The following is a 27,998-nucleotide window of genomic DNA, read 5'->3' on the forward strand; positions in this document are numbered from 1 at the left end:
CAAGAATATAAACAGTTACAGTAATGAAGCTTTTTTATCTCTGGTTTGCGTAGTTCTTTACCCTATAATCACAATGTGTAGTGGTTCGGTTGCTCTAGGGTCCAAGACCTTTATGATGGGTGGTTGTATTCCTGGAGATTTGAGATGGACTCTTTCTCAAGGTTCTGTTGATGTCTTCTCTTTTGATACTAATACCAATGCTGATAGTTTTGAATGGCGAAAGGATCCCACTCACTTGCTTGCCAATAGGTTTAATCCTGCACTAGTTGCTACACACGACAAAATCTACGTGTTAGGAGATAATAGATTTAATCCAAAACCTCCAACGCCATGGGCTGAAGTCTATGATCCTGAATCTAACCTATCCTCCCCTCCTCTTAAGCCCAGTACTCGCACCCATGCAGATTACAACTTTGAAGCTTTGAATCTTTGTTTTACAATGTTGTCATCTCTGTTGATGTTCCCATGGTATCTGTCAAGTCCCAAAAGCCACAGCAGTAGCTTCTGATTATGTTTCCACCCATATCTTTAACCATCCTTCTCGAGTGCTCGTTTAACTCCTTCCAAATGTGATGTTTACAAATGTGAGGAGTTTATTATGAACTGGTAATAAATATGGGGGATTTAGACAAATTAAACCTAAATATATTATCAATTTCCCTGAGAAGGGTCTCCCCTCCCCATAGAATAGGCTGACTGATTTCGGTTAACACGATTACATATAAGGGCGATAACCTCGCATACTAAAAACAGTACACACAATTCTCGAGTGATTTTTTGCTCCCAACGGGATTTGCTCCAAGAGCTCCAAGCGAAACATAAACCAATCACGTGTCCACTAAAAAGAGATTGACAGTTATCAAATCCCTTCCTTAGAACAAACTTTCTGATTTCCCCCCACTAAAAATAGAAATAAATAAAAAGAAAAAGAATTAAAAAAATCTCATTGTAAAATATATAAGAGTTCTTCCTATCATTAGCTAAAGATTTTTTTTTATCTTTTTTAGTTTGAAAGAAATGTCACTAGTTCAGCACTTCAAGTTTCTTTTTTTTCCCCAAACAATTAAGACCAAAAACTAGATTTTGTAACTGGTTAAGTTTTTTTCTTTTATTTTTTTAAGGTTGGGGATAAATCAGAAAACATATATTAAGGTGGAAATTTGATAACTGTTGACCCCTTTTCAGTGGACACTTGGTTCAGTTGGTTGGTTCCTGTTTCACTTGGAGCTCTTGGAGCAAAAAATCAATCTAGGCACTCCACATTCTCATCCTTCTCCAATACGCCATATGCCAATAATTATTAACATCCATCCAGCTGTCAGTTTCCCATTGGTTATCCAGTGCGTGCAAGTCACGTGATATAGTATTTTCCCGCGCAAATTCCCAAAAGATTACGCAAAAGGGAGGGAAAGGATAAAAGAAACAAGAAAGAGACCCGCGCTCAAACTATTCTTCGACGCCGCAAGAATTAGACCCATCCTTAAAAGGGTGAATTGCACTCTTGGTTTATTCACTAAATGGAACAAGTAAAGTCATCTTCCAAATCCGTCGACGTTGAATCTCGCTTAACAGATCTATGCAAGGTCTATGTTCTTCTTCTTTAATTTCCTTCTCTTTTTATACTTGATACGGCGTTTAATAATGAATATATTATTTTTATATCCAGAATGCATTGCTTTTGGATGAAAACATGGTTAGACGAGCCATGGTACTGTTGAGAGAATCCAAACATCTTTTATTAGCAAACATGTCCACTGTTGGAACTGGAACGGTATTCAAAATCCCATTTTTCTTTTAAAAAAAATTCAAAATTATATTTATTTATATTATACATGTATGTTTTGACAGCCGGAAGAGGTCGAGAGGTTTTGGTTTGCGTTTATACTGTATTCTGTCAATAGATTGAATGCGGGGGAGGAGGAGAGCGGCGAAAGTAAATTTACTTTGTCCCATATATTGAGGGCTACCAAGCTAAAGTAATTAATAATCCTGAAAATTTCAATTACACTACTCGTTTCGTTGTTTGAGTTGCTAATTGTTTTGTTTATGTACAATTTTTTTTAATGTGTGCCAGTATCGTGGATTTTTTTAAGGAAATGCCACAGTTTTTGTTAAGGGTCGGTCCAATTTTAAGAGACCTGTATGGTTCTGATTGGGAAAGCAGACTTGAGGTATATTTCTACATAAGCATCAAATAGAGAATTTAGAGACTGCTTCGGAGTATATGCGTTGGACTCGTTACTTATTAAGTCTTCTTGTTGCTTGAATTAGGTCAAGGAAATGCAGGCCAACTTTGTACACTTGAGCCTTCTAAGCAAGTAAGACATTTCTTTAGGTTGCTTTAATTTATGTTTGATTTAGCACTCAATGCTTGTTGTATCTCTCTCGCCTTGGTTTTTCTTGATCGATGTACTTTACTACCTCTTCGTTCACTTATGATCCATGTATAAGTGGGCTTTACATGGCAGATTGATTGGAACTAGCTTTAGGGTTCATGTTTATGCCTTAAATGGGACATGTTATCTGTGGGTCTAGTTCACCTCGTAAGAAATGTTTAGCAGATTGAAATTGGTTTTCATTGACTTTCTACTAACGCTCCCCAAAGATTGGAACAATGGAAGAGTATTTGGAAGGATATTAAGGTCATGCTTGCCGACCAAACTGCAATGGCTGGCTTTACAATTGCATGATGGTTGCTTTAGGCTTCTGAACAGCAGCTTGCCTATGAAGACTGGATTCTGTTTGAGCATCTGAATATGCAAGAGCATTTTTGGATCTTGATTGTCCACATCCTAGGTTAACTATATGGTTCAAGTTACAAGTTGAATAAATTATGTATTGTACATGGACTCTAGAAATAAGTTGAGGGTGTGTTCGTTTAGTGGGAAATTTCCATAGGGAAAATAAGTCATTTTGGATCGAACTCTTGATGTTGTGGAAACCTTTCACCACTAATTAGTTCTAATTGCATAGGAGAGTTATTATCAGTAAGGGGAGTGGCGGAGTTTGATGAGATTAGAGCTACTGAGCGGGAAAACTTCCCACTAGGATTTCAGCTTGCTAGTATCTTTTACTCCATGTTTTTTAATCACACTTCTTCACATACATGCATAAATGAACTTTTGCAAGGCAGGCACTGGAGTATTTACTTTTATTAGTATTTGGTGGACCGGGAAAGTTACATATTACTTAATAACAGACAGCTATACCCATATGTCATGCTATCCTTTGAAAAGGAGGTTACGAGATGCCCTTGTTTAATTATGACCGCTTCTGAAGTTCTGTCCTTCGGTTATAATTGGTAAAATGTTCTTTCTTAATGAAAATAGGTACTACAAACGTGCTTTTCAAGATTTCTTCTTGACAAATGATGCAAGTAGTGGTAAACAGCTAGTTGGTGTGAGCAGTACAGGGAACGTACCAGATTACTATCAATTTGGTTGGTTGCTGTTTTTGGCTCTACGCGTTCATGTGTTCAGCCGCTTCAAGGACCTGGTGACTTGCACAAATGGATTGGTTTCAGTTTTGGTTAGTTTCTGCACTGCACCAGAAAACTGTCATTAGAATATGTCCTAAGACTTGGATTGACAGTTAGTATTTTATATCTAAGTAATGTTATAGTCCTCTGTAAGTGAAATTCCAGAAAAGTATTGCATTTTGATCATTTATGTCATTCTATTTTTTTTTTCATATTTTTTTTCGAGCCAACTATTACTGGTGCTCAAAATTATACGCGAACCTAATATTTTTGAAATTAATGGCAGGCTATCCTAATTCTCCATGTTCCTGTCTCCTTTAGGAATTTCTCTATCCATGATTCGCAACGCTTCGGTAATCATTTTTCTTAATAATTTTCTGCAACTATATTATCATCTATATATTTACTCATTGCATTGTTTTTTGAACTGTTGTCATTTTTTTTTATGATGATTGGTTCAGTTAAAAAGAACGACGAAAGAGTTGACCTTATCAGATCTTTTAGCAACATCTACAACACATCAGAGGATGAGTTGAGGAGTACACTGGAAAAAGCCAATAATTTAATAATTGACATTTTAAAGAAGAAACCTTGTTTAGCATCAGAATGCAACATTGACATTCTTGACAATATTGAAACAGGTTAGTTCCCTACTTTCCCCCACCTGTCCATTTCACTTTCTGTTCCCTACTGGGTCAGCTGGACCAGCGATTAGTTTTCAGTGGTTTAAGGTGGGATTTGATGCAAGTTGTGGTTTTAGACCCCCAACAACCTTACCTCATCAGTTAGAGAGCACCTTCTTGAACTTGGAATTAATTGTTTCACGAATGATTTGCATTCTACTCTTTCTTCCCATGCTAAAATGTTATTCTTCCAAGTGCAGATGGGTTGACCATTTTTGAAGATTTGATGGAGGAATCATCTTTGCCTTCAAGTTTAATCATTCTAGAGAAAGACTATGGGGATGCAATACAGAATAAAGGCGATCTGGATGAACGGGTATTTGTGAATGATGAGGACAGCTTACTTGGTTCGGGGAGCTTGTCAGGAGGTGCCATGAATTTGTCTGGTGCCAAGGTATGCTTGGCCACTGTGAAGGAAACACAAAATTTGACTTCATCAAAGTCTATTGGATATTAGTTTCTTATCACCGTTTATTTAATTTGTGCAGAGAAAGTTTGATGCTCTATCATCCCCTACTAAGACCATCATGAGTCCACTCTCTCCTCCAAGAACTCCTGCATCGCCTGCAAATGGTAATCTTCTTGGTGTTCACTCAAACATGGCACCTACACCAGTAAGCACAGCAATGACAACTGCTAAGTGGCTGCGAACTGTTATATCTCGATTGCCGTCGAAGCCTTCCACAGAACTGGAGCATTTCCTTTTATCATGTGACAAAGCTATAATTAGCAATGTAATAAACAGGGCCGATATAATATTGGGAGCCATCTTCCCAAGTACTGCTCTTGGACAAAAGTATGATGCTGGAAAATTGCAGAGGACAAATCCGATGGACAGGATATGGGCAGAAGAAAGAAGAATGGAAGCATTAAAGTTATACTATAGGGTTATGGAAGCAATGTGTAGGGCTGAAACTGAAAGATTACAACCTAGTAACTTGAACTTGTTATTAGCCAATGAAAGATTTCACCGTTGCATGCTTGCTTGCTCAGCGGAGCTGGTTTTAGCAACACACAAGACGGTTACCTTGCTGTTTCCCACGGTCCTAGAGCGAACTGGCATCACAGCATTCGATTTGAGCAAGGTCATAGAGAGCTTTATTAGACATGAAGAATCTCTTCCGAGAGAGTTGAGGCGCCATTTAAATTTTTTGGAAGAAAAATTATTGGAAAGTATGGCATGGGAAAAGGGATCTTCACTGTACAATTCTCTGATTGTCGCAAGACCAGCTCTTTCTACCGAAATCAACCGTCTGGGATTATTAGCAGAACCAATGCCATCACTGGACGAAATTTCAAAGCATAGCAGTGTTTCCTGTAGAGGCTCTCCACATTATTTGCATAAGCTTGAGACTTTACAAGGTTACGACTTAACTAAATTGCGGCTAATAGGAATTGTGTCAAAGTTTAGTAGTTCATTAAAATAAATTTTGGGAGCATGCTTGTCCAATGAGCTGCAGAGGTTTTGAATTTGAACATGCTTACAGCAATCGTATTATTATCCTTATGATTATGATTTACGGAATCCAAGAACTTTTTCAGGTCTGAATCTAGATATCAGATCTCCAAAGAGAGTTTGCGGTGATAACCGGAGCGTGGTGGAAAATAGTTCCTTTATGTCCCCGGTGAAGGATTGTCTCTCGGCCTCTAGAAATCTTGAATCAAAGTTACTGTCACCTCCATTACAGTCTGCTTTTTTCAGGTATGGATCCTATTCGCAACAAACATATAGAGAATATCCACTTTTTACAATATGGCTGTAGCCTTTGCCCAACTATAATAAACCTTGTGACCTCATGTGCAGCCCCAACCGGCCAACTCGAGGCGGAGAAACATGCGCTGAGACAGTTATCAGTGTTTTCTTTAGCAAGGTATGTGTATATGTATATCCAACATTAACATTCTATTGATATATAATTCAAAATGACTAGTTTAAAAAATCAGAAGGTGCTAAGTAATGCTAATAGGTGAGAATCATGTATTTGGTCAAATTCTGGCTTGGAAGAATTTTCTAGTAGCTTGATCAAAGATGAAACGCAAATTTTGAAGTGCATTCACTACTTTCTATACATTTGACCATATATTTTATTGGTCTTTATTATACGTGATTCCTATCTATCTGTCTCAACGACAGTATCACAAATTAGGTTCAGTTTTTCTTTGTTCATGAGTACTATACTGCTATTCCATATATCAGTAATTATGCCCATTCTGACCTTTCTCTGGCTTTATAGATTGTGAAGTTGGCTGCTGTCAGAATTAATGGCCTGATTGAAAGGCTACAACTGGCTCACCATGTCCGGGAGACTGTTTACTGCCTTGTACAGCAAATTCTAAGTCAGCGAACAGCTCTGTTTTTCAACCGACACATTGACCAGATAATCCTTTGCAGTTTATATGGAGTTTCCAAGGTATTTTATAACCATGGGATCATATGATATTTTTTATTTTAGTTATTGGTGTTATTACTAAGAAGATGTTGTATCTTGCAGATATCCCAGTTAAAGTTGACCTTTAGGGAAATCATCTACAACTATAGGAAACAACCACACTGTAAACCTCAAGTTTTCCGCAGTGTCTTTGTTGACTGGTCAGCAGAGCGGCATATTGGGGTACGTTTGACTGGCATATTTTTCTTCATATATTTCAAGTGTTTGAGGAAGTCTAACTGATGTATGGTTTTGGCACAGAAAACTGGGCAGGAGCATGTGGATATTATCACATTTTACAATGAAATTTTTATTCCTGCTATAAAGCCTCTGTTAGTAGAGCTTGGACCTGCTCGTGCAACTCAAAAAACAAATAAATGTCATGATGTAAACAGTAAATCTGATGGTATACTATCTTAGTTTTCTTTGCCACTTTACGCCTATTTTGTATTCTAGAGTGCATTATCGAAAACACTGTTCTCCCCCCTCACTCTTTTGGTTGATTGAACAGGCAACAGTCCAGGATCACCTAAGTTAACACCTTTTCCGACTCTCCCTGATATATCTCCAAAGAAAGTTTCGAGAGCACATAATGTTTATGTTTCTCCGTTACGGTCTTCTAAGGTAATTTTTCAGCAAAATGTCTATTGTAGAATATCTGATGAGGTCTCGGATGTTTTCAATTATTTTGGGAAGTGTATATACCTAAAATTTTATTAGGTCTTGTTTTATGCGGATGGTTGTGTTATATGTTGCTCTTTCCCTTGCTCCACCCTAGGCAAGTTTCTATCAAGCAACCCAACGTCCCAACCTAAGCTTGCATGTCAAAATGCTCAACCTGGCCCTACCTCAGTGTGTTTGTTCAGATTAAGCAAACCCTAAAAGAAAATTAATTAAAATATTTGATTTCCTATAACTTTCTGTAAGTACCAATGACAAAGGCGCGTGCATTGTCGACAGGTTTTGAGGTGTTTGATACCACTACCTAAAGAAACAAAAAATGTGAATAAAGCTACAAGTTATTTACCTGCTAAAAGATTCTGACAATTTCGAAGAACTGATGAATAAATATTTATTCGGTTTTACTATTATACTCTCTGCAAGTTGCAAAGAGATCTATAATAGTGCTGCATTAGGCAAAAGTACTGTAGGACGTAAATAGTTTGTATATGTTTAGTAGCTTTAAGTAATTAGGACATTTCCTAATATATATAGTTCTTTTTAAAATCATCTATTTTCTTATGTTATTACTATTGTCAGTTTTAAACTTGCTACTAATTTCCGCATGTAGATGGACGCTTTGATATCCAGCTCCAAAAGTTACTACGCCTGTGTTGGAGAGAGCACTCACGCTTACCAGAGCCCTTCAAAAGACTTGATAGCCATTAACAATCGCTTGAATGGGTACGTCTAATCTGTCTATCTAAATTGTATATTTACTGGCATATGCGCTAATGTTTAATTTCTTACATTTATCCCTTAATCACTATTTCAGCAAGAAGGTCAACAGTAAGCTCAATTTTGATGATGTTGGCTTGGTAAGCGATTCTCTTGTCATGGACAGTCTATACCTTCAAAATGGCAATGGCAGTTGCAACTCCTCTTCAAATGGTGCTGTTTTGAGGTCTCCCTTGACATTTGAGAATCATAATTCTAGGTCATCCTCAGCTGCTCCCGTGTTGACGTCACCCATAAAACTCGAAAAGTCCGTCTAATAACACATGTAAATTCTATTCTTCTAGTATGTACAGTCGTACAGAGTTGTAGGGTACATTGTACAAGTCTTAAGTTAATGTAAGAATAGCCGACACTTCCAAATTCCAAGCGCATTGTAATTATGATATTCAGCCTCTTCATAAAAGGTCCACTAAATTATAATTCATTAAGAAATCTCCATTGCTTCTCAAGACTCATTCTGAAGTTAACCTTTGATATCGTTTCTAGTTCTCAAATTCTGCATTTCTGCTGGATGAATCTGTCAGTGGGAAGTACCGGCAATTCTGTTTGGCTATGCAGAAAGAGAGATAGTAAAAGTTGGGTCTCAAAGTGAGACCCATTCTCTATTTATAATAACAGAGTTACAATGTACATAGGTTGGGCCCAAGTATAGGCCTAATAGGATTAATATTACAATACTCCTCCTTAAGCTGGTGCAAAGATATCCAATAGACCCAGTTTGCCAATAGAAGAGCAAAGATCAGTAGGTCTCACTGGTTTGGTAAGAGAATTAGCAATCTGTGCTTTAGTCCTAACAAAGGACGGGGAGACAATCCCAGAACGAACTTTCTCCCGCATAAAATGCACATCAATCTCTATGTGCTTAATCCGTTCATGTAGGACTGAATCTGAAGCTAAATGGATAGCAGCTTGATTGTCACAGTGAAGTACGGATGATCCAGACTGTGCAAAACCAAGCTCTCCCAAAATAGATCGCAACCACATAATCTTACAAGTGCCCAAAGCTAGGGCACGATACTCAGCTTCAGCAGATGATCTGGAGACAACAGATTGCTTCTAGCTTTTCCATGAGATAAGATGATTCCCACGAAAAGCACATAAGCCGGTAGTGGAATGACTATCAATAGAACCTCCATAATCATAATCAATGTAGCATTCTAAGGGACCTTGTGAACCAGCTGCATAGAAGAGACCTAAGCCAGGGCAAGACTTTAGGTACTTCAGAATATGCTCCACTACATCCATATGAGATTGACGTGGAGCATCCATGAACTGACTAACTCTGCTCACAGCATAGGCAATGTCTGGTCTAGTATTAACTAGATAAATAAGACGTCCAACAAGGCGCTGATAAGCTGATGGATTTGACAATAATGGTCCCTCGTCTGCAACTAACCGGCTGTTAGGCACCATAGGAGTAGAAACTGGTCGACAACCCAAATCCCTCAGATCGGTCGGAAGATCTAGAACATACTTTCGCTGAGATAAGGAGATTCCCTTGGGACTACGTGCAATCTCAATGCCAAGAAAGTAATGTACAGGACCCAAGTTTTTAACCTCAAAAGACTTCCTAAGGGATTCCTTAATTTGTACAATGCCTGATGCATCGTTTCCTGTAATAATAATTGCTTGGGTAAGAACTCGCCCAAACACACCAATGCTTTCGTAAGGGAGGTTGTTGTAATGAATTGTTGAGATTGTACCTTCAATGGCTGCCTACGTATCCAAATTGTTCTCTGGAACCAAGTCTCTCAAATGAACGTAGTTCTTTGTTTCAAAGGAATAGGGTATTTATAGGATAATAATGAGAAATATCATTTCCTTAATTGCTAGAAAATCTTATGTAATTATGTAAAATCTTAATATGGAAGCATATCTTGACAAATATGTTTTCTAAATCTAAACCTGCTATATCTAGCTTATGGCCATAATTTTTTGGGTGGTAGGCACGCCATAATTTTGGGCGCGTAGCAGCACGCCATAATTTTGGAGGCGGGAACGGACGCATATAATTTTGGGCAGGGTAGGTAGGCACGCCATAATTTTGAAGGCGCGCAGTACGCCATAATTTTGGGGCGGGGCCGACGCCATAATTTTAGGCGGAACGGACACGCCATAATTTTAGGCGGCCGACAGCGCGCCATAATTTTGGGCGGCGCTGGTATGCCATAATCTTGGGCATCGTACCTAGTAGTGAGTGGCATCACTATAATGGTACCCCAACGATGGTTGTTTATAAGGGTGCAAATATGGTGGCACATACACCGCCCCCTCTTTGCCGGATGGAACTAATTCCTTGTGGTGAAGAATAATAACAAAAACTGGCTCAAAAAGGATGCGACAGTGGAAGTTATAAACAAAGGTGAAGATTGTGAAAAGAAAGCAACCAAAGGTTGTTTGTTTGGCATGAATGCCTAAGGCTGTTTGTACGACCATGAAATTGATTGTTGTTTTTGTTCACTGCTTAGTTCAGGTAACACCAATGGTATGAAAATACTCAATACTAATGAGATGGAGAAATTCTTTTGGCGTTAAACGTATCACAGTCGCCCCCAATTGTTGGCATTTCACTGGAGAAACAACCGTATTCTACGACAGTTGGATAGATATTCCAACTATTCAATGTCAACCAATGCTTACCCCCAGTTTTAAGTTTTGTATAAAATATTGGTGAAACTTGAGCTTTGTTGTAAAATTTGAGCTTTTGTGGTGCATGGATTGCAAATGCAAACTCCACGACTTTGTGGCGCATGGAGAGAGGTGTTACAAACGCAAACTCCATGACTTTTTTGTACATTGAGAGAGGTGTTGTAAACGCAAACTCCATGACTTGGTGATGCACGGACTTTTTGGTGCATGAAAAGAGATGTTGAAAATGCAAACTCCATGGCTTGGTGATGCATTGAGTAAGGTGTTGTAAACGCAAACTCCATGACTTTTTGGTGCATGGAGAGAGGTGTTGAAAATGCAAACTCCACGACTTTTTGGTGCATGGAGAGAGGTGTTGAAAACGCAAACTCCATGACTTTTTGGTGCATGGAGAAAGATATTGAAAACGCAAACTCCATGACTTTTTGGTGCATGGAGAGAGGTGTTGCAAACGCAAACTCCATGACTTTTGAATTTGTATATGTTTTGTATAGTTGAGCCTTCATATCAACTGTTTGTCTTTAAGAATGGTAACTAAGTAATTGATATGTATTATTTTTGACTAATTAACTGAATGAAAATAAAGAAATATGGAATAATGCATTTTATTGATGATTGATAATCTGAAAAATAAAAGAAGATTACTTCAAGGACCAGTTCTAAGGAACTGTTGACCCAAACTACTAATTGTCTTGCTTGATAAAAACACATCCTAATCCATAGCCGGATTTGTTGTGTGAGCCGTCCGTGTAAACCATCCATGAATCGGGTGATGGGGCCATAAGATTTGTTGGGCCTTCCTCACCCCTAACTATTGGCGCTTCACTAGAGATGCCTTTGTCTTGGTTGACTTCAGGGATGTAATCATCGATAGAGAAATCTGCCATTTGGGATACAAGTGCATGACCCTTTTATGAAACGCGAGGTTCAAAATTGATGCTATAAGCACTTAAGTAGATGTCCCATTCCGCGAGTCTACTTGATTCCTGGGCACTTCGGAAAACTTTGCGTAGAGGATATTCCGTGTATACTTTGACCAGTCTCCCTTAGAAATACGGCTTGAGGCGTCTGGCAGCATGAACCAACGCTAGAGCAATTTTTTCAATTCTCGAATATCTGATTTCCGCCCCCGTTAGTGTTTTACTAATGAAGAAGATTGGATGACCGTCTTCTCTATCGATGAACAGGACTACACTTATTGCAGTATATGTAGCGGCCAAGTAAGCTCCAACAGGTTGCCCTGTAGTTGGGCTGGCCAAGATTGGTAGCAAGACCAGGTAGTTCTTGATTGATTGAAAGGCATTTTCACAATCATCATTCCACCTTGCTGAGTTTTTTAACGTCTGAAAGAAAGGATGACACCGGTCCGAGTACTTAGAGATGAAACGATTTAGTGCTGTTAAGCGCCCTGTGAGTTGTTGAATCTCTTTTTTAGTTTTTGGAGAGGGCATGGCTTGAATGGATCGGATCTGTTCTGGGATAGCTTCAATGCCTCGACGAGTCATCAAATACCCTAGAAATTTCCCTGATATCAGTCTGAAAGCACATTTCAAAGGATTTAGCCGCATGTTGAATTCATCAATTCTATCAAAAACTGATTGTAAGTCAGAGATGTGATCTCCACTGTGTTTGGATTTTACAACCATGTCATCAATATAAGCCTCCATTGTCTTGCCTAACATATCTTCGAATATGGTGTCAATCATCCTCTGGTACGTAGCCCCTACGTTTTTTAAACCGAAATGCATAACTTGGTAACAAAAAATCCCTTGGTCAGTTATGAATGCAGTTGCTTCTTGGTCCTTCACAGCTAGTGGGATCTGGTGGTAACCCGAATACGCATCCATAAATGATAATCGTGGGTAGCTAGACGTAGCATCCACCAATTTCGATATTCGTGGGAGAGGGTAGGGATGAATCGGGCAAGCTTTGTTAAAGTTCGTGAAATCAATGCACACTCTCATTTTACCTTCTTTCTTGGGTACTGCAACCACATTAGACAACCACTGCGGATATGAAATTGGCCGTATAAACTTAGTTGAGAGTAAACGATCAATTTCCTCTTTGACTTTGAGTTTTCTTTCTGGGGCCATGCGCCTAGGCTTTTGCCGAACTGGCTTGATGGTAGGATCAATGTCAAGTGTGTGGCATGCAACTTCTGAGCTAATTCCTGGCATTTGCTCGACTGACCAAGCAAAAATCTTTTTGTTCTTTCTGAAGAGTGCTACCATTTCCTTTTGTTCAATATCCGTCAGTTCTGCCGATATGAAAGTTGTTTCCCCGCCTAAATTCCCAATCTGAACTTCTAAGAGGCGTTCTACGGTCGGCGGTCCTTCATTTCTTGAACTAGCAGTGTAAATATTGTGTGGGACTGATTCTGATTTAGATACTTGTTGCGAATTACTGAGAATTGTATTTCCCCACATATCCGACTAACGATATTCCTCCAAGACCTTTTCATGACAGCTGTGGGAAGCCATCTGGTCGTCGCGCACCTTACAAATTTTGTCAAGAGATGGGAACTTTATTGCCTAGTGAAATGTAGAGACTACTGCGCCCATGCTGTGGAGCCAGTCCCTTCCTAGGATTGCATTGTAAGGGGATTTGCAATTCATCAAAAGGAATTCAATGTCGATTGACTTGTCCATTAAGCGTGGTAAAAAGAGACTCTTCCTACTGAGGTTGTTGTTGTTCAAAATCAAACCCAATGATTGGATTATTTTCTATAATAATTAAATTTTTTGACAGCTGCATGTTCTTGTAGCAACCTACAAAAACGACGACGAACTTTCGAGATCTATCATGATCGCTACCAACTTCGCCATAATCCAACGAAAGTCGAGATGACGACAAACATCATAATGAGGATGATGGACGCCATTAGATCTCTATCACTAAAACATAGGGGACCGGGCTCAGAGTTTCTGAACGAATTCCTTCAACAAAATCAATGTTATTGACGTGATTAAATTCACGCAAGAAACAGAACTTAGCTCGTTGTTCACACTTTTGCCTTGCTTGCGAAATGTCATTGATTTTGGCATGGCCAGCTAGTATGACATTGTGGCTAGTTATTGCTAAATTTTGCTTCACAGTTTTTGAAAGCAAAAACTCGTCTAATTGTCCCTTGTCGACTAGTCTCTGTATTTTTCCCTTAAGGGATCTGCACTCTTCTGTTTCATGACCGAAATCATTGTGGAAGTGACACCAAATATTTTTGTCACATTTAGACTTAGTGTGTTCAGGTAAGGGCATCGGAGGAAAAAGTAAGTTGCGTCCCTTGATCTTCTCATATATCGCATCATACTTGGCATTTAATGGAGTGAGCTTCATTTCCTCACGAACTGTGTTAACATTTTCAGATTTCTGTTGTTGCCCTTCCGATATGTTTTTCTTATATTTTCATTTACCTTTGTTTGAGTATTTACTCCGAAAGTCTTTATCTCTGGAAGCTTTTGATCTAACATCTTCCTCCACTTTAATGAACTGTTGCGTTCGTACAAACAAATCGTACTTTGATTGTGGGGGGTCCCATACAAGGGAGTTGTAGATTCCATTTTTATCAAAATGAACTCCTTCCTTGAATGCATGAATGATCATTACGTCAGGGACATCGGTGACCTCTACTTGTACTTGGCGGAAACAAATTACGAACTTTGCCAGTGCTTCATCCTTTTGCTGCTTGGTGTTAAGCAAGATGTTGACATCCTTAGGACGTGTCCAATTATGCTTAAACCGATCTGTGGAACCGGTTTGCTAATTCTGGAATGACGATAGATTGAGTCGCAAGCCGGAAAGCCAACGTAGAGCTTCTCCTTTTAACGTAGACGGAAAAAGTTTGCATAACAGGGGGTCATCTCTGCGCCAGAGAATTAACCTACTTTTAAACTCCATAATATGATTGTTCGGGTCACCTCCTGCTTCTTTGAACGTAGGAAGTTCCGTTGTTTGAATCCTTTCGATGCTCGCATTTTGTATCTTTAGGGAAAATCTCCGGCGACATCGCCGTTCAATCGCAAAAGGTATTTCCATCGTGTATCAGCAGCCGACACCCACGTTGGTTATTGTTTTCTTGACAATGTCTTTGATTTGTTGTTCGTGAATGGTGCACCCGTGACTTCTAGATTTCGATTTGAGGAGTAATTTCACCACGCTTCCATCTCACGGTGTTGTTGTTCCAACTATTGCTTGCTTTAATATTTGGTCGCTTCCTTGGGCACGCGAGACCTATGCCGATAAAAAAGGCTAAGCTGTCGAACTGGGGAGGTGCTTCTTTGGTGTCGTCGTACTCTAGGCTGACCTTTGTTAACCTGTCTGTATCGGTTTGCTGCATTCAAGCCATGTCTAAGGTCATGTTGCAATTAAATCTCGAGGTCCTGATCTTGGCGTCCAACATTGCGCCTTATGGTGGATGTTGTCCACCTTTCTGATGCGCTATGATCAACCTTCAATGATCTTGTCATGTTAGGACCACTGCTATGCCTAGTGTTGTTGGTATTTCGAGATCTGGATCGCCTTCTTGAATGGGATGTATGTCTGCTTGACCTTGAGTGATTCTGATGATGCTCAGGAACAGGCTCCAATGGATGGGATGTACCGTAATTAAATTGTAGTCGGTTGAATACATTCCGATTTTCACCAGATCTCGGGGTTCTTGCCGGTGTGGAAGATGCAACATCGGCGTCATCCCTTTGTACTTGCTTCCCTGTAACGCCCGTATTTAAAATATGTATTTATTTATTTATTAATTTAATTATTTATTTAAAAATCGGCTATATTGGATTTGGGATACGCGGGCCTGATTTTTGGGCCCGAGTCTGTTTTGGGCTTGGGTTTCGAACCCAAGTATATAAACACATTGTTCTAGAGAATAGGGTTTTTAAGATAATAAAAAAATAATGAAAATGGAGGCAGAACTAAAAACTTGTTTGCTCGAGCGTTGGAGCGCGACGGCTTGGACTAGGAGGGATTCGTCGGGTTTTAATACATGTGAGTAGATTAGTTTTCTATTTCACAAAATATGTTAATTATTATGTTATTAATATTCGCTCGGCATTGGTAAACTGCCGTTATTAAAACGATTAAAATCATTTGAAACTCCGAAAATTGAGATTGAACTGTCCAAGCTTTATGGGTGTTAAGGGCAGTTAAAGCCCAATCTATAGAAATCGTCATTTTTCCTTGTTTTCTCTGTTTGCACTCTTTTTTTTGACTTACTGTGGTTTGGAATTTTGTTGATGGATGTCGGGGGTGTGGTATTTGAAGTAGGTTGTTGAGTGGATTGGGTCTTTGTCGAGAGATTGACATTGGTGGTGTGGTGTTGGGGCTGTCGAAGCTTTGCATCTGACACTAAGGGCGTCGCCTGTTGTTTGGTTTTTTGGATTTGTCGGCTTGAATTGGTTGTTTTGTTTTGTTGGGTTAGGTTGTTTGGAGTAGTGGGATTATGATGGGTGATAGTGGGGTGGCTGATTGTTGGTGATGGAAGCCGGTTTTCTTCATCGGGTGGAAGCTCGGAGAAAACATTAATGGCGGCTTGCCCAAACACTGCAGTAAAGCAGTTTGAATGGTTTTTAGTTGATATTGTTGGTTGTGGATGTTGGGTTGAGCGTTGTAGAGTGGTGGGGGCTGTTGAAAGCTTGTAGCGACCATTAATGGAGGCGAAAATTTCTTCCGTGATCTAGTTTTGGTGATGTTTGGATTGAATGATTTAGAGTTATTGGCTTTATTAAAGTTGTAGGGTTTGTGTATAGGAGTCGAACCGACTTGATGAAATGGGAGTGGGTGGCCGGCGCGATTTGGTGGCCGGTGGTGGAAGAGGTTGCTGGAACTAATGGAGAAGATGACGACTTGGGCCTGGGTCGGTTTCAGTTCTTGGGCCTTAGCTTGTTTTGTTTGGATGGGCCAGATTCTATTTTAGTTGGTTTGGTCCATTTTCTTTTAAGTCTTTGGGCCAGAACTTAGATTGTTTTGTTGGGCCGGTTTCAGTTTGATTTTTGGACCGAACCACTTAAACTGTTTATGAGTTTTTGGGAGTTGAGAGTGCGTCACACCTCGGAGATCGAAGAGTCGGGAACAAATAATGTTTTTCCGAATTCTGTCGAAATTCGGGGTGTGACATTCCCTTTATCCAGTTGCTTCTGTAAGTAGTTATTATGTTCTTTCTCTCTTCTGAATCTCTGACGCAACATTTCTAAAGGCACATCTTCATATCCTATCTCCATATTCTCTGAATCCGCTTTGTTTGCCTCTAGATCTTGAGAATGAGTTATTAGAGCCTGAAGTCGTGTACGTCTAGATCTGCGTTGTCGTGGCACCTGGAGGTTTGAAGGCTGAGCTTATAGATCTGGAGCGACTGGTTGATTCATCAAGGTCTGACTAATCGGAACTTCGGGATTGGGTAAGTTGTTTTCTTTTTCTTGTTGTAATCTTGCGTTCTTGCTCACTTGAGATCTTGTTGTTTTTGCCATTACCGAATCTTGGAAGAAAGAACGTGGATGGAGGTTCGTTAGTAAGAACCACAGACGGCGCCAATTATGTTTGGGTAAGAACTCGCCCAAACACACCAATGGTTTCGTAAGGGAGGTTGTTGTAATGAATTGTTGAGACTGTACCTTCAATGGCTGCCTATGTATCCAAATCGTTCTATGAAATCAAGTCTCTCAAATGAACGTAGTTCTTTGTTTCAAATGAATGGGGTATTTATAGGATAATAATGAGAAATATCATTTCCTTAATTGCTAGAAAATCTTATGTAATTATGTAAAGTCTTAATATATATGGAAGCATATCTTGACAAATATGTTTTATAAATCTAAACCTGCTATATCTAGCTTATGGCACCATAATTTTGGGCAGCACAGCCACGCCATAATTTTAGGCAGGGCAGGCACGCCATAATTTTGGGCAGGGCAGACACGCCATAATTTTGGGCAGGGCAGGCACGCTATAATTTTGGGCAGGGCCGGCACGCCATAATTTTGGGCAAGACAGACACGCCATAATTTTGGGCAGCACAGGCACGCCATAATTTTGGGCGGCGTTGGCATGCCATAATCTTGGGCATCGTGCCTAGTAGTGAGTGGCACTATAATGGTACCCAACAATGGTTGTTTATAAGGGTGCAGATATGGTGGCACATACAATAATGTCATCCACATATACAAGCAGATAAGTGCGGCCCCCAGAGTTATGCCTAACAAATAATGTATGGTCTGAGTGACACCTGGTAAATCCATACTGTAGCACAACCTCACTGAATCTAGTGAACCAGGCTCGTGGTGACTGCTTAAGCCCATATAAAGACTTACAGAGTCGACACACTTTCCCAGCATATTCCCCCTCACCACAAAAGCCTGGTGGGGGATCCATGTAAATTGTCTCGCCCAGATCTCTGTGAAAGAAGGCATTCTTCACATCCAACTGATGAAGATGCCAATCATAAGAGGCAGCCAGGGAAATAAGAAGTCGAACAGATTTTAACTTGGCTACCGGAGCAAAGGCCGAACCAAAGTCACATCTAGGTCCCTGTGTAAATCCCTTAGCAACCAAACGAGCCTTATACCGTTCAATTATACCATCTGCCAAGTACTTCACTGTAAAAACCCATTTGCATCCAACATGGCGAGTCTTGGGAGGTAAAACAACCATTTCCCAAGTCTGATTTTGCTCAAGGGCTGTCATCTCAGCCTGCATAGCGGCTACCCAATGTGGATCTGACAGAGCCTCATAAATTGATCGCGGTATCTGAATGGAGGAAACCGAAGTCAGATATGTCTGATAGGAAGTAGATACACCCTGATAAAAGACAAACTGTGTAATAGGATGGTTAGTGGGAAAACCGTATTTGTTTGGGGAATGCCTGGTCCTGGAAGGAAATCGAGGGGGCTCAACAACAGGAGCAATCATAGGGGAATCAACAGTATGAGCAATCACAGTAGGTAGATCACTAGAAGGTGAAGGAATGTTACCTGAGGCAGTGGGCAGAGCATGAGCATGAGTAGGAGTGCGACGGGTATACACCTGTAATGGTTTAGTAGGAGGGACCACCAGAGGAGTATCAAAGATAGGAACAGGGTAAACAGCGGAAGACACCTCCTCTGGGGAAGACAAAGGTTCCTGCACAGATGCATAAGGACAAAAATATGCACTGTGCTCAACAAATGTGACATCCAAGGTATGATAGAGGCGACGACTAGGTGGATGATAACAATGATACCCCTTGGACATAGGGGAATACCCTAGAAATACACACCGAATGGATTTATCATCCAATTTGGTTCGTGTAGGACTCTTATCACGAACATAGCAAACACAGCCAAACACCCAGGGAATAATGGAAAACAGAACACGACTGGGGTATACAACCTGAAGAGGGGCCTTACCATTAAGAACTCTACTGGGTGTGCGGTTTCGAAGGTAGGCAACGGTAAGAACCGCATAATGCCAGTAGGACTGAGGAACATGCATATCTTGCAACAAACACCGAACTACATCCATAAGACTTCAATTTTTTTGTTCAGCAACACCATTTTGCTCAGGTGTATAAGGACAGGTCAGTTGCTAAAGGATACCCTGTTGGTTAAGATGGGTGACAAATTCGTTGGAAACATACTCCTTCGCATTATCAAACCGAAGTTCGGGAACCACGATATTGAACTGAGTTTTAATGAGCTGGAGAAACTGAGTGAAAATAGGGAGAACCTCATATTTCTTGCGAAGTAAATAGATCCAAGTACACCGAGTATGGTCATCTATAAAGGCCACGTAGTACCTATGGCCAGAGAGGGTAGTCACAGGAGAAGGGTCCCAAACATCCGTATGAATCACATCAAGCATACAAGGAGATCTAGAAATGCGAGGAATATAAGAATAACGCATATGTTTAGACAAAGAACAAGTATCATAATGAAAAAGAGTATTTTTGCATGCTTTTATTAATTCATGAAATAAAGTACATAGATACTTGAAGTTGACATGGCCCAACCGAGCATGCCAACTTTTCAAAGACTCGGTAGAAAACAAATAACGGCCTAACACAGGCAACACACTAGCATGCAAACTCGATACTGGTGGAACAGGTACTGGGACAAGGGGGGGGATCTCCAAAGTAGTATAGTCTCGCATGCTCATAGCCCCTGCCAAAAATTTGCCTCGTACTCAGGTTCTGAAGATAACAAGAATGGGGTAAGAAAATAACAGAACAGTGATAATCTTTAGCAAGACGACTAACAAATAACAAGCTAAGTGCAAAGTGAGGAACATGTAAGACTGACTCTAAAGAGATAGCAGAGGATAACTGAATAGTACCTTTATGGGTAATAATGGTGTATGATCTATCCACAAGGTGGACGTGATGTGAAAAGGGTGTGCTATCAGACAATAATCTAGACTCACCAGTCATATGATCATTTGCCCCGGAATCAAGGACGTTCAACTAGATGGAGACGGGGAACGAACATGGAACGCAGTAGGTGTACCTGTGACAGCAGTCATGGCAGAATTGCTAGATGTCCCCTCATGTAGAGACATAACATGCATAAGCTGATCAATCTGTCTTTGGGTAAAAGTCCCAGAATCCTCAAAAATTCCCCCTGAATGATGACTACCAGAAATATCAGCAATAGCTGCAAAACGAGGCTTGCTGCCTCCTAAAACCCCCTTTTGGGATGAAGCTCTGGATGCAACTGATAGCAACTATCAATAAGGTGGCCACTGCCCTTGCAATGATTGCAAAAGCGTCCATGAGTGTTCCCGGATGGAACAATAGAACGAAAGCCAACAGAAGACCCCTGGGGTTGAATAGTAGCAACAAACGCCATCAGATCAGTAGAAGACGGTGCATCAGAAACCACTGGAGAAGAAGTAATCCGAACACGGTGCTCATGTTTCTCAATAACGGCATACTCCTCACCAAGAGATGGAAGAGGTGCAGTATTGAGAACTTGAGTGCGAATGGCTTCAAAATCATAGTGAATACCAATAAGGAACTGATGAACTCTCTGCTTTTCCTCACGCTTTTGAAGAGCGGCCATAATAGTCAGTGTCATACCAGTAATACTAGATAGGGAAGTGTAAGTATAAAGCTCCTCCCAGCGCTTCTTCAAGTACCCAAAGTAAGCTAAGACAGAAAGAGCCCCCTGTGTAGGCTGACCCAACTCATGGTAGAGCTCATAAATTCGAACCTCATTGTTCGTAGTAGCATAAATTTTGGAGATAGTGATATTAACCCTTTTTGTGGTGTAAAGAATTGATGATTCTTCTCCGTTCAGTGTTAACTCAAGTTCCTTACTCACGGTTATTCGTTTGTTTAGTTCGAGTAGGGATTCATTCCAACCTAAAGTCTAGGACAACATTACAACTTTATTGTGCTCTTTAGGAAACTAGTGAGTAAGTTTTTGATATATGCTAAGTCTTGATTGTTTTAATTCCTATCGGACACTTATCATGCAAGACACGAAAATAGATTGAAGTTGATGTTTGACAAGATAAATCAAAAGAAAGAAAAGGTAGGGGCTTATGCTACTCATGCAAGGTCTCACTATATTTCTTCTAGAATCGGATTACTATAATTTCTAATCCGTTTTGGGTTCATTAACAACCCCCAAACGGATTAAGAATCGATCCCTAGCGAGATAAACTCATCTCTAAGTCCATCTTACTAGCATGAGGAGTTGAACTGTTATTTCATCTCTGAAATACCATCTCAACTCCTGGACTCATACAACATACTCCTATCAATTAGAGGAACATGAGGTCAAATAGGACTCGCGCGCGCGCGGCTATCCCAGGCATGAAAAAGGTGGTGCATGCGAGTCATTCTCAACCTCCAGGCCTCAAGTTTGGCCGGACACTACCATTTTGGGGTAGGGTGCTACATGGGTCCTAAGTTCTAAGCAGTTAATCCTATTTCTAAGAAACATATACGAAACCTCACATGAGCATCATTAACCCTCCACCTTGGACGGTTTTAGCTCATGATCCTTTGATTATTGAAAGGTATGATTTATGTATGTTGAATTTCAAGAAAGAAGAAGAATAAGAATACAAGAGATAAATTTTTAAGCTAGAAAGGAATGACTTTTATTTTGAAACCTCATTTACCTTCTATTAACACTATTACACTAAGCCTAGTTCTAAAAAAGGAAAAATTACATTAAAAACATGGAATGAATGCTAGATTTCTTTTTCTTTACTCAGATGAGAGAATTCCTTCTCCATCCCACGGAAGCCCAAATATTAACTATCTTCTTATCTAAAAATTAAAAGCATTTTGACACCTTGCATTTTTTTCATTATTAGCACCTAATTCCATCTAAATCCATTAATTGCATGCAAGGTGTCCACTTTGTGCCAATTATTTGCACATTTGTCTTGACTTGCATGATGACTCATCAAATCTTGCAGGCCCGCATAGTGGGTCCACGTGTTGTGTCCAGTGGCGGGCCAGTCTTTTGGCATTTTTATAACTTCCCGCCTTTGCGTAGAGTTCGTCGCACTGATCGTCTGAGCAGCTCACTTGCCGAATTCGGAGTCCTGGTTCAAGAGATATGAGCTTGGAAGCTTTCTGTTTCTGTGCACATAATCCCGTTTCTGACTTGATTCTGTCCTGTTTGAGTCTTTGGGCTTTAGTCTGAATTTGTTAGGCTTCACATGGCTTAATCGGAAAGTTTTATGTATACTCCCTATTTCGTGCTTAAATGCTGGCTTTATTATCATTTTTACGTTGCTTGCTCCAACCTGCAAAAACACGAAAATACGATTATTTCATGATTATTAAGTACAAAATTAACTGAAATGTTATGTCTCTACGGGGTTTTATAATACAATTTTAGGTGCTTATCAGATAGCAGCCCACACACTACACCAAATTCGTTAGAAAAAGACAAGGCTACCGATGCCCCATTTTTGTCTTTTGTTCGCACGCACCACACGCGTCGTGGAACAAACCCTGAGTGTCGGATCATAGCCTATCAAAAACAAAAAAAGAAAAAGAAAAAGAAAAAAACCCATGACTTTTTCTTATTTCCACCACTCAAAACTAAAAAAACAAAAAACTCTCGCTCTCTCAAATCACTTTCCAAAGATTTGAAACTCACTCTCAAATCCCTCACAAAATTCAAATCACTCGCTCACTCAAATCACTCAATCTAATCGATTCTCTTAATCAAATCACTCAATCTCAAAACCTAATCAACTCTCTTCATCAAATCAACTCTCTCTTCATTATTGAGAATTTCAGGTAAACGCCTTCATCATTTGAGATCTCAAATAAACAATTTTAGCTGTTTTGATTAATTGTTTAACAAATTATTATTGTTTTGATTGATGTACAGGTTGAAAGTAGCTGTTTGATCTTAGTTTTGATCGATATCATCACTAAGTAAACAAACCTTGCTTACTAAAATGCATAATTAAAAGTTATGAAATTAAAAATTACCAATTTCAACATTAGTGTAATACCGTAATATAATGATGATGTTTAGTGGTGGGAAAATTTATTGTTTGGTGTTCTTGCATAGGTAAGGCATGTTTTTAGGTGGTAGAGCTTTGGGGAATATGTATTTGAAATGATAAATATGTATTAGTGGCAACTTAGCGTATTTTAAATGATAAATACATATTTTAAAGTCTTAAACTTGATGTTGTTAAATTGCAAATTAATGTTTCTATGCTGTTTCTCGACTTGGGTTTACCTTATTTTGATGTTTTGACATGTTTTCATTAGTTTTCATACACTTAACTAATTTTTGAATGAGCATGTGAAAATTTCATGAGTTTTTGTGAGTTTAAATGGATAATGAAGACTTATTATTTTGTTTTTAGTTATTGATTGTTCATAATGTTGTGAAATAATATGTACTTATCTACATATTGCATTAAGTAGGGATGAGTTTGTCACGTCCAGACAGAGAATGGATGAAGGAATCAGTGGGGAGTGATGCATATCTAGATGGAATCGAATCATTCCTTGAATTCATGAGAGATAGTTTAGGAAAAGGAATTTGGTCGATCTTCTTGTCCTTGTGCCAAGTGTTGCAATATTCGTGGAATGGTTGATCCAAAAACCATCTTTGCTCATTTGGTTCGTTATGGATTTGAGAAGTCTTACACTACATGGTATTTTCATGGGGAGTCATTTGTAAACAATGTTGGGAATTTTGAACCTTTTGGTTCATCCTCTCATAACTCTCCTGAAGATACCCATCCTCAAGAAATTAACTTTGTGAATGAAGAGCTTAGGACTGTCTAACTTGATGATTTGGATGAATGCGTAGATAATATTAGTTCAGATGAAGATTTCAATGCGGATGAGATTAGTTTGGATGAAGATGTGGATGTCGATTGCTATAATGAACAATGTAACCAAAATCCGGTTAATTTAAAAAAGGAGATGAAGTTCAATAATTTGTGGGAGGATGTGAAGAGACCAATATATTCCTCATGCAGACAAGAAAAAGACTAAGTTATCGAGAATATTGAGTTGATGAACCTCAAGACAAAACATCAGTGGTCTGATAATATCTTCACAGAAGTATTGGATATGCTAAGAGATATTCTTCCTGAAGATAATACATTGCCTCTGTCTGTATATAAGGCTAAAGGGATGATTAAATCTTTAGGTATGGACTATGAAACAATCGATGCATGTCCCAATAATTGCATTTTGTATTGGAAAAAACTTGAAGCTTTTCAAGATTGTCCTAAATGTGGTGTGAGCAGATGGAAGAATGTTGAAGTTGTTGATCTTGTAGTAAAAAAAAGGCTAAACCAGTACCAGCAAAAGTCTTGAGATACTTCCCATTAATACCTAGGTTACAAAGATTGTATAGGTAAGGCTTTGGCTTCAATACTTGTACGTTATCGCATTTACTTCTTACCTTTTTGAATCAATTAGTTTTTAATGAAATATATATATATATATATATATATATATATATATATATTATTGTTCCATGGATTATGGAGAACATGACATGGCATTCGAGGGTGGTGGTTGAAAAATTGAGTGAGACATCCGGTTGACTCTCTCAATTGGAGCACAGTTGATGCAAAGTGGCCAGAATTTTCTACTGAGCTACGCAATGTCCGTCTGGGACTTGCGACAAATGGATTTAATCCGTTTTCTCATTCTAATAGTTCTTATTCGTGTTGGCCCGTTATGATTGTTCCATATAATCTCTCGCCATCTCTTTGTATGGTTAAACAATTTATTATGTTGTCCATGTTGATACCTGGGAAAAGTAGTCCAGGGAAAGACATTGATGTCTATTTGCAACCCCTAATCTCCGAGTTGAATGAGTTGTGGTCTACAGGCACCAAAACATACGACTCTCATAGTAACACCACATTTACTATGAACGCAGTTTTGTTATGGGCCATACATGATTTTCCTGCGTTCGGCATGTTATTGGGTTGTAAGACTGGTGGAAATTATGGTTGTCCTCCATGTGGCAAAAATACATATTCAATTAGGTTAAAACATGGGAATAAGAATGCATATATGGGCACTAGGAGATTTCTTCCAGAGGATCATCCTTTTAGGCGACAAAAAAGACCATTTGATGGGAAGGATGAACATGGGGGAGCTCCAAGAAGATTGAGTGCTTCCGAGGTAAAAAGCAAAGTGGAAAGTTTTGAAACGGTTTATGGAAAGGTAGCACGAAAGAAAGGGAAAAAAATGTTGATGATGAGGGCATGACTGCATGGTCGAAAAAATCAAAACTCTTTAACTTGTCGTATTGGGAGGTAACTTAATTTTCCATTTCTTAATTTGGTTTGTCGTACATCATTATACATCATTGTAATTTGTGTGTTTTCGTGATTAATAGTTCTTGCTTAGTCCTCACAATGTGGATGTAATGCATGTGGAGAAAAACATAGCCGAGAACCTTATTGCGACAATTTTGGAAATGGACAAGAGCAAGGATGGTTTTCAAGCACGCTTAGACTTGAAGGAGCTAGATGAATATAAAGCAACACTTGTGGCCAAAAGAAGTGGGAAATAAGTTGTTGCTACCAAAGGCTGATTTTACTTTATCCCGATCTGAAAAAAAAAATGTTCTTTGAGACCTTGGTCACATTAAAGGTACCTATAGGATATAGTTCCAATTGGAAGCAACGGGTGACCAAGGAAGATTTTCAATTAAAAGGCTTGAAGTCACATGATTATCATGTAATGATGCAACAACTTTTGTCATTATTACTCATGCATTGCTTTAAAGAACATAAGCAATTGTGAGTAGCAATCCGACAATTGTCAACATTTTTCAACATCCTTTGCTCCAAAGAAATATACATCGATGAGCTTGAAGCTGCTAGACAAAGAGTGATCGAAGCGTTGTGCGTTTTTGAGAAGTATTTTCCTCCTTCATTCTTTGTCATCATGATGCACCTTGTTGTGCATTTGGCGGAAGAGATAGAACTTTGTGGACCTGTTTGGTGTCGGTGGATGTATGTTTTCGAACGGTAAGTTCTATGAGTGAGCTATCTATATTTTTGTTATTTTATATGAGTAATATATGTTGTTAATTTGTACTAGGATGATGAGAGACTACAAGAGGCATGTAAAGAATCCAACACATCCTGAAGGTTGTATTGCTGAGCGTTACGTCGTCGAGGAATCAATAATGTATTGTATGGAGCATATGCCTGATGGTTCAAAGGGAAGCTACAAGCGAGGTAAAGAGAGATTCATGAATGACACAGGAGGGCTGAAAAATGAGAAACCTCTCAATAAGAAAGGCGTATATAGATTGAGTAATGTGCAGTACGAACAAGTACGTAGATGGGTGTTACAGTGCTCAAAACTTTCTATTCCATGACAAAAGTAAGTCTACTCTTGTCATGTTTATAATGTTGTATATGAGACCGTGAAGCTCTAAAGACCTATTTAACTTGTCTCTTGTGTCATTTCATTGTAGGAAATACCAAATATACTTGCAAGGATTTAAACCGAGTGGTCGTAAGAGAAAAGGCAACACCGAAACACCAATGAGTTTTATTCCTTGGTTAAGGGAACAAGTATAGTTTCAGTACCTTAGTAATCACTTAGAGTAAATACGTAGGATCATGCAGTTCTTGCAGAATAATATTAGCTTTTGTGGATTTTTTGATAGCTACAAAATGAAGAGGTTTCTCCCATCAAGAGACTTGTTGATGGTCCCAACTTCCAAACGATTTCGTATAACACATACCAAGCCAATGGATATGTGTTTTCTACTGCTGAATGGGACACTAACAAGACAACTCAGAATTCTAGAATTAAAAAGAATGCGATGACTAACTTTCGTGCAAGTGCAAAGGATAAGAAGATTATGTATGATGATACTACTTATTATGGGCTCATTAGACAAATTCTTGAACTCGACTACTTTGATTTCACTATAACTGTTTTTTGTTGTGATTGGGTTCGTGTGGAAGATAAAGTGAATGGATGTTACACTGATCCATATATTAATTTAACATTCGTGGATTTGAGCAAGTTTAAAGGAAGTTCGAAGATTGTAGATGAACCATTTATTCTTGCCTCACAAGCATCACAGGTTTTTTATTGCAAAGACCTAACAAGGAGTGGTTAGAATGTCGTGTTACATGCTCCAGAGAGAATGACTAGAGACATGGATGCGTATGAAAACCCTTTAGTTTTTTAGTCAAGATTGTAACGAGACACTTTTGAGTTCATTAGTGTTAGAAGATAAATGATTGATGTTCACTAATATTAGGTAATATCTAAGTCAAGTGGCTTAACTAATAAAGTTCTTCTTAGTACACTGTCTTATAATGTTCATCTTAGTACAATGTTTTGACATGTTATTGATGATATACTTAAATCTGATTGCATGTATGGCATTATTTGCAGGTCAAGCATAGTGTTTTCCTTCCAACTGTGTTGGGGTTTCTGCTAAGTGTGTATTCGTTGAAATCCATAGGATTGGATATGTCGGGACAGGAGAGCACAGAGGTACTTTCTTTTAAATACGTAAAATTTTAGTTTGTTAATGGTTGCTGCCTAACCGTCTATCTTTTATCCTACTAAGAGCTCAAAGCAAGCGGAAAAGAGGGCTAGGAAGACAATGTTATGATGTGAGGCTGTGATGGCTAGAGATCTCAACGGTGGCATACATATTTCTGATTCAGATACAAAATTTAAATCTAATGAAGGGTTGTCAATTATAGGCACTCTATTTACTCAATACTAAGTTCGCTAGTCCTTTTATACTTGCAAACTCGAGGCCTTCCTTAGTACGTATCCCATTTTTTTTAGCATCTTGGGGGTAGGGATTTCCTTGCAACACAAATAAG

General features: G+C 39.1%; 2 protein-coding genes across 2 annotated transcripts; both read left to right on the forward strand.

Annotated features, from left to right (window-relative positions):
- Positions 1-1,403: 1,403 nt before the first annotated feature.
- On the forward strand, positions 1,404-8,497 carry LOC147496248 (retinoblastoma-related protein-like). Its single transcript, XM_086562438.1, has 18 exons — positions 1,404-1,583; positions 1,667-1,771; positions 1,849-1,976; positions 2,075-2,171; positions 2,272-2,318; positions 3,330-3,528; positions 3,765-3,831; positions 3,940-4,119; positions 4,362-4,555; positions 4,650-5,523; positions 5,704-5,863; positions 5,966-6,032; positions 6,396-6,572; positions 6,654-6,773; positions 6,852-6,996; positions 7,102-7,214; positions 7,882-7,994; positions 8,086-8,497. Exons 1-18 carry the CDS (start codon positions 1,518-1,520, stop codon positions 8,303-8,305), a joined length of 3,072 nt encoding a protein of 1,023 aa, XP_086418564.1. The 5' UTR covers positions 1,404-1,517; the 3' UTR covers positions 8,306-8,497.
- A 15,248-nt stretch (positions 8,498-23,745) lies between these two features.
- On the forward strand, positions 23,746-27,274 carry LOC147496249 (uncharacterized). Its single transcript, XM_086561546.1, has 7 exons — positions 23,746-23,866; positions 23,972-24,055; positions 24,740-25,350; positions 25,526-25,691; positions 25,985-26,162; positions 26,236-26,473; positions 26,813-27,274. Exons 1-7 carry the CDS (start codon positions 23,746-23,748, stop codon positions 27,272-27,274), a joined length of 1,860 nt encoding a protein of 619 aa, XP_086417672.1.
- Positions 27,275-27,998: the final 724 nt, after the last annotated feature.

This window comes from Coptis chinensis, chromosome 5 (assembly GCF_015680905.1).
Source record: "Coptis chinensis isolate HL-2020 chromosome 5, ASM1568090v1, whole genome shotgun sequence".
Classification (NCBI taxonomy): Eukaryota; Viridiplantae; Streptophyta; class Magnoliopsida; order Ranunculales; family Ranunculaceae; genus Coptis; species Coptis chinensis.

What these genes read in the sequence shown, in the direction of transcription:
- LOC147496248 (XM_086562438.1), top strand. Translation starts at nt 1,518, where the DNA reads ATGGAACAAGTAAAGTCATCTTCCAAATCCGTCGACGTTGAATCTCGC. An exon ending in CAGCAGAGCGGCATATTGGG is followed by an intron (nt 6,774 to 6,851) that starts GTACGTTTGACT and finishes GTTTTGGCACAG; the next exon opens with AAAACTGGGCAGGAGCATGT. An exon ending in TGTAAACAGTAAATCTGATG is followed by an intron (nt 6,997 to 7,101) that starts GTATACTATCTT and finishes TTGATTGAACAG; the next exon opens with GCAACAGTCCAGGATCACCT.
- LOC147496249 (XM_086561546.1), top strand. Translation starts at nt 23,746, where the DNA reads ATGGTTGATCCAAAAACCATCTTTGCTCATTTGGTTCGTTATGGATTT. An exon ending in TTGAAACGGTTTATGGAAAG is followed by an intron (nt 25,351 to 25,525) that starts GTAGCACGAAAG and finishes CGTGATTAATAG; the next exon opens with TTCTTGCTTAGTCCTCACAA. An exon ending in AACACTTGTGGCCAAAAGAA is followed by an intron (nt 25,692 to 25,984) that starts GTGGGAAATAAG and finishes TTTGCTCCAAAG; the next exon opens with AAATATACATCGATGAGCTT.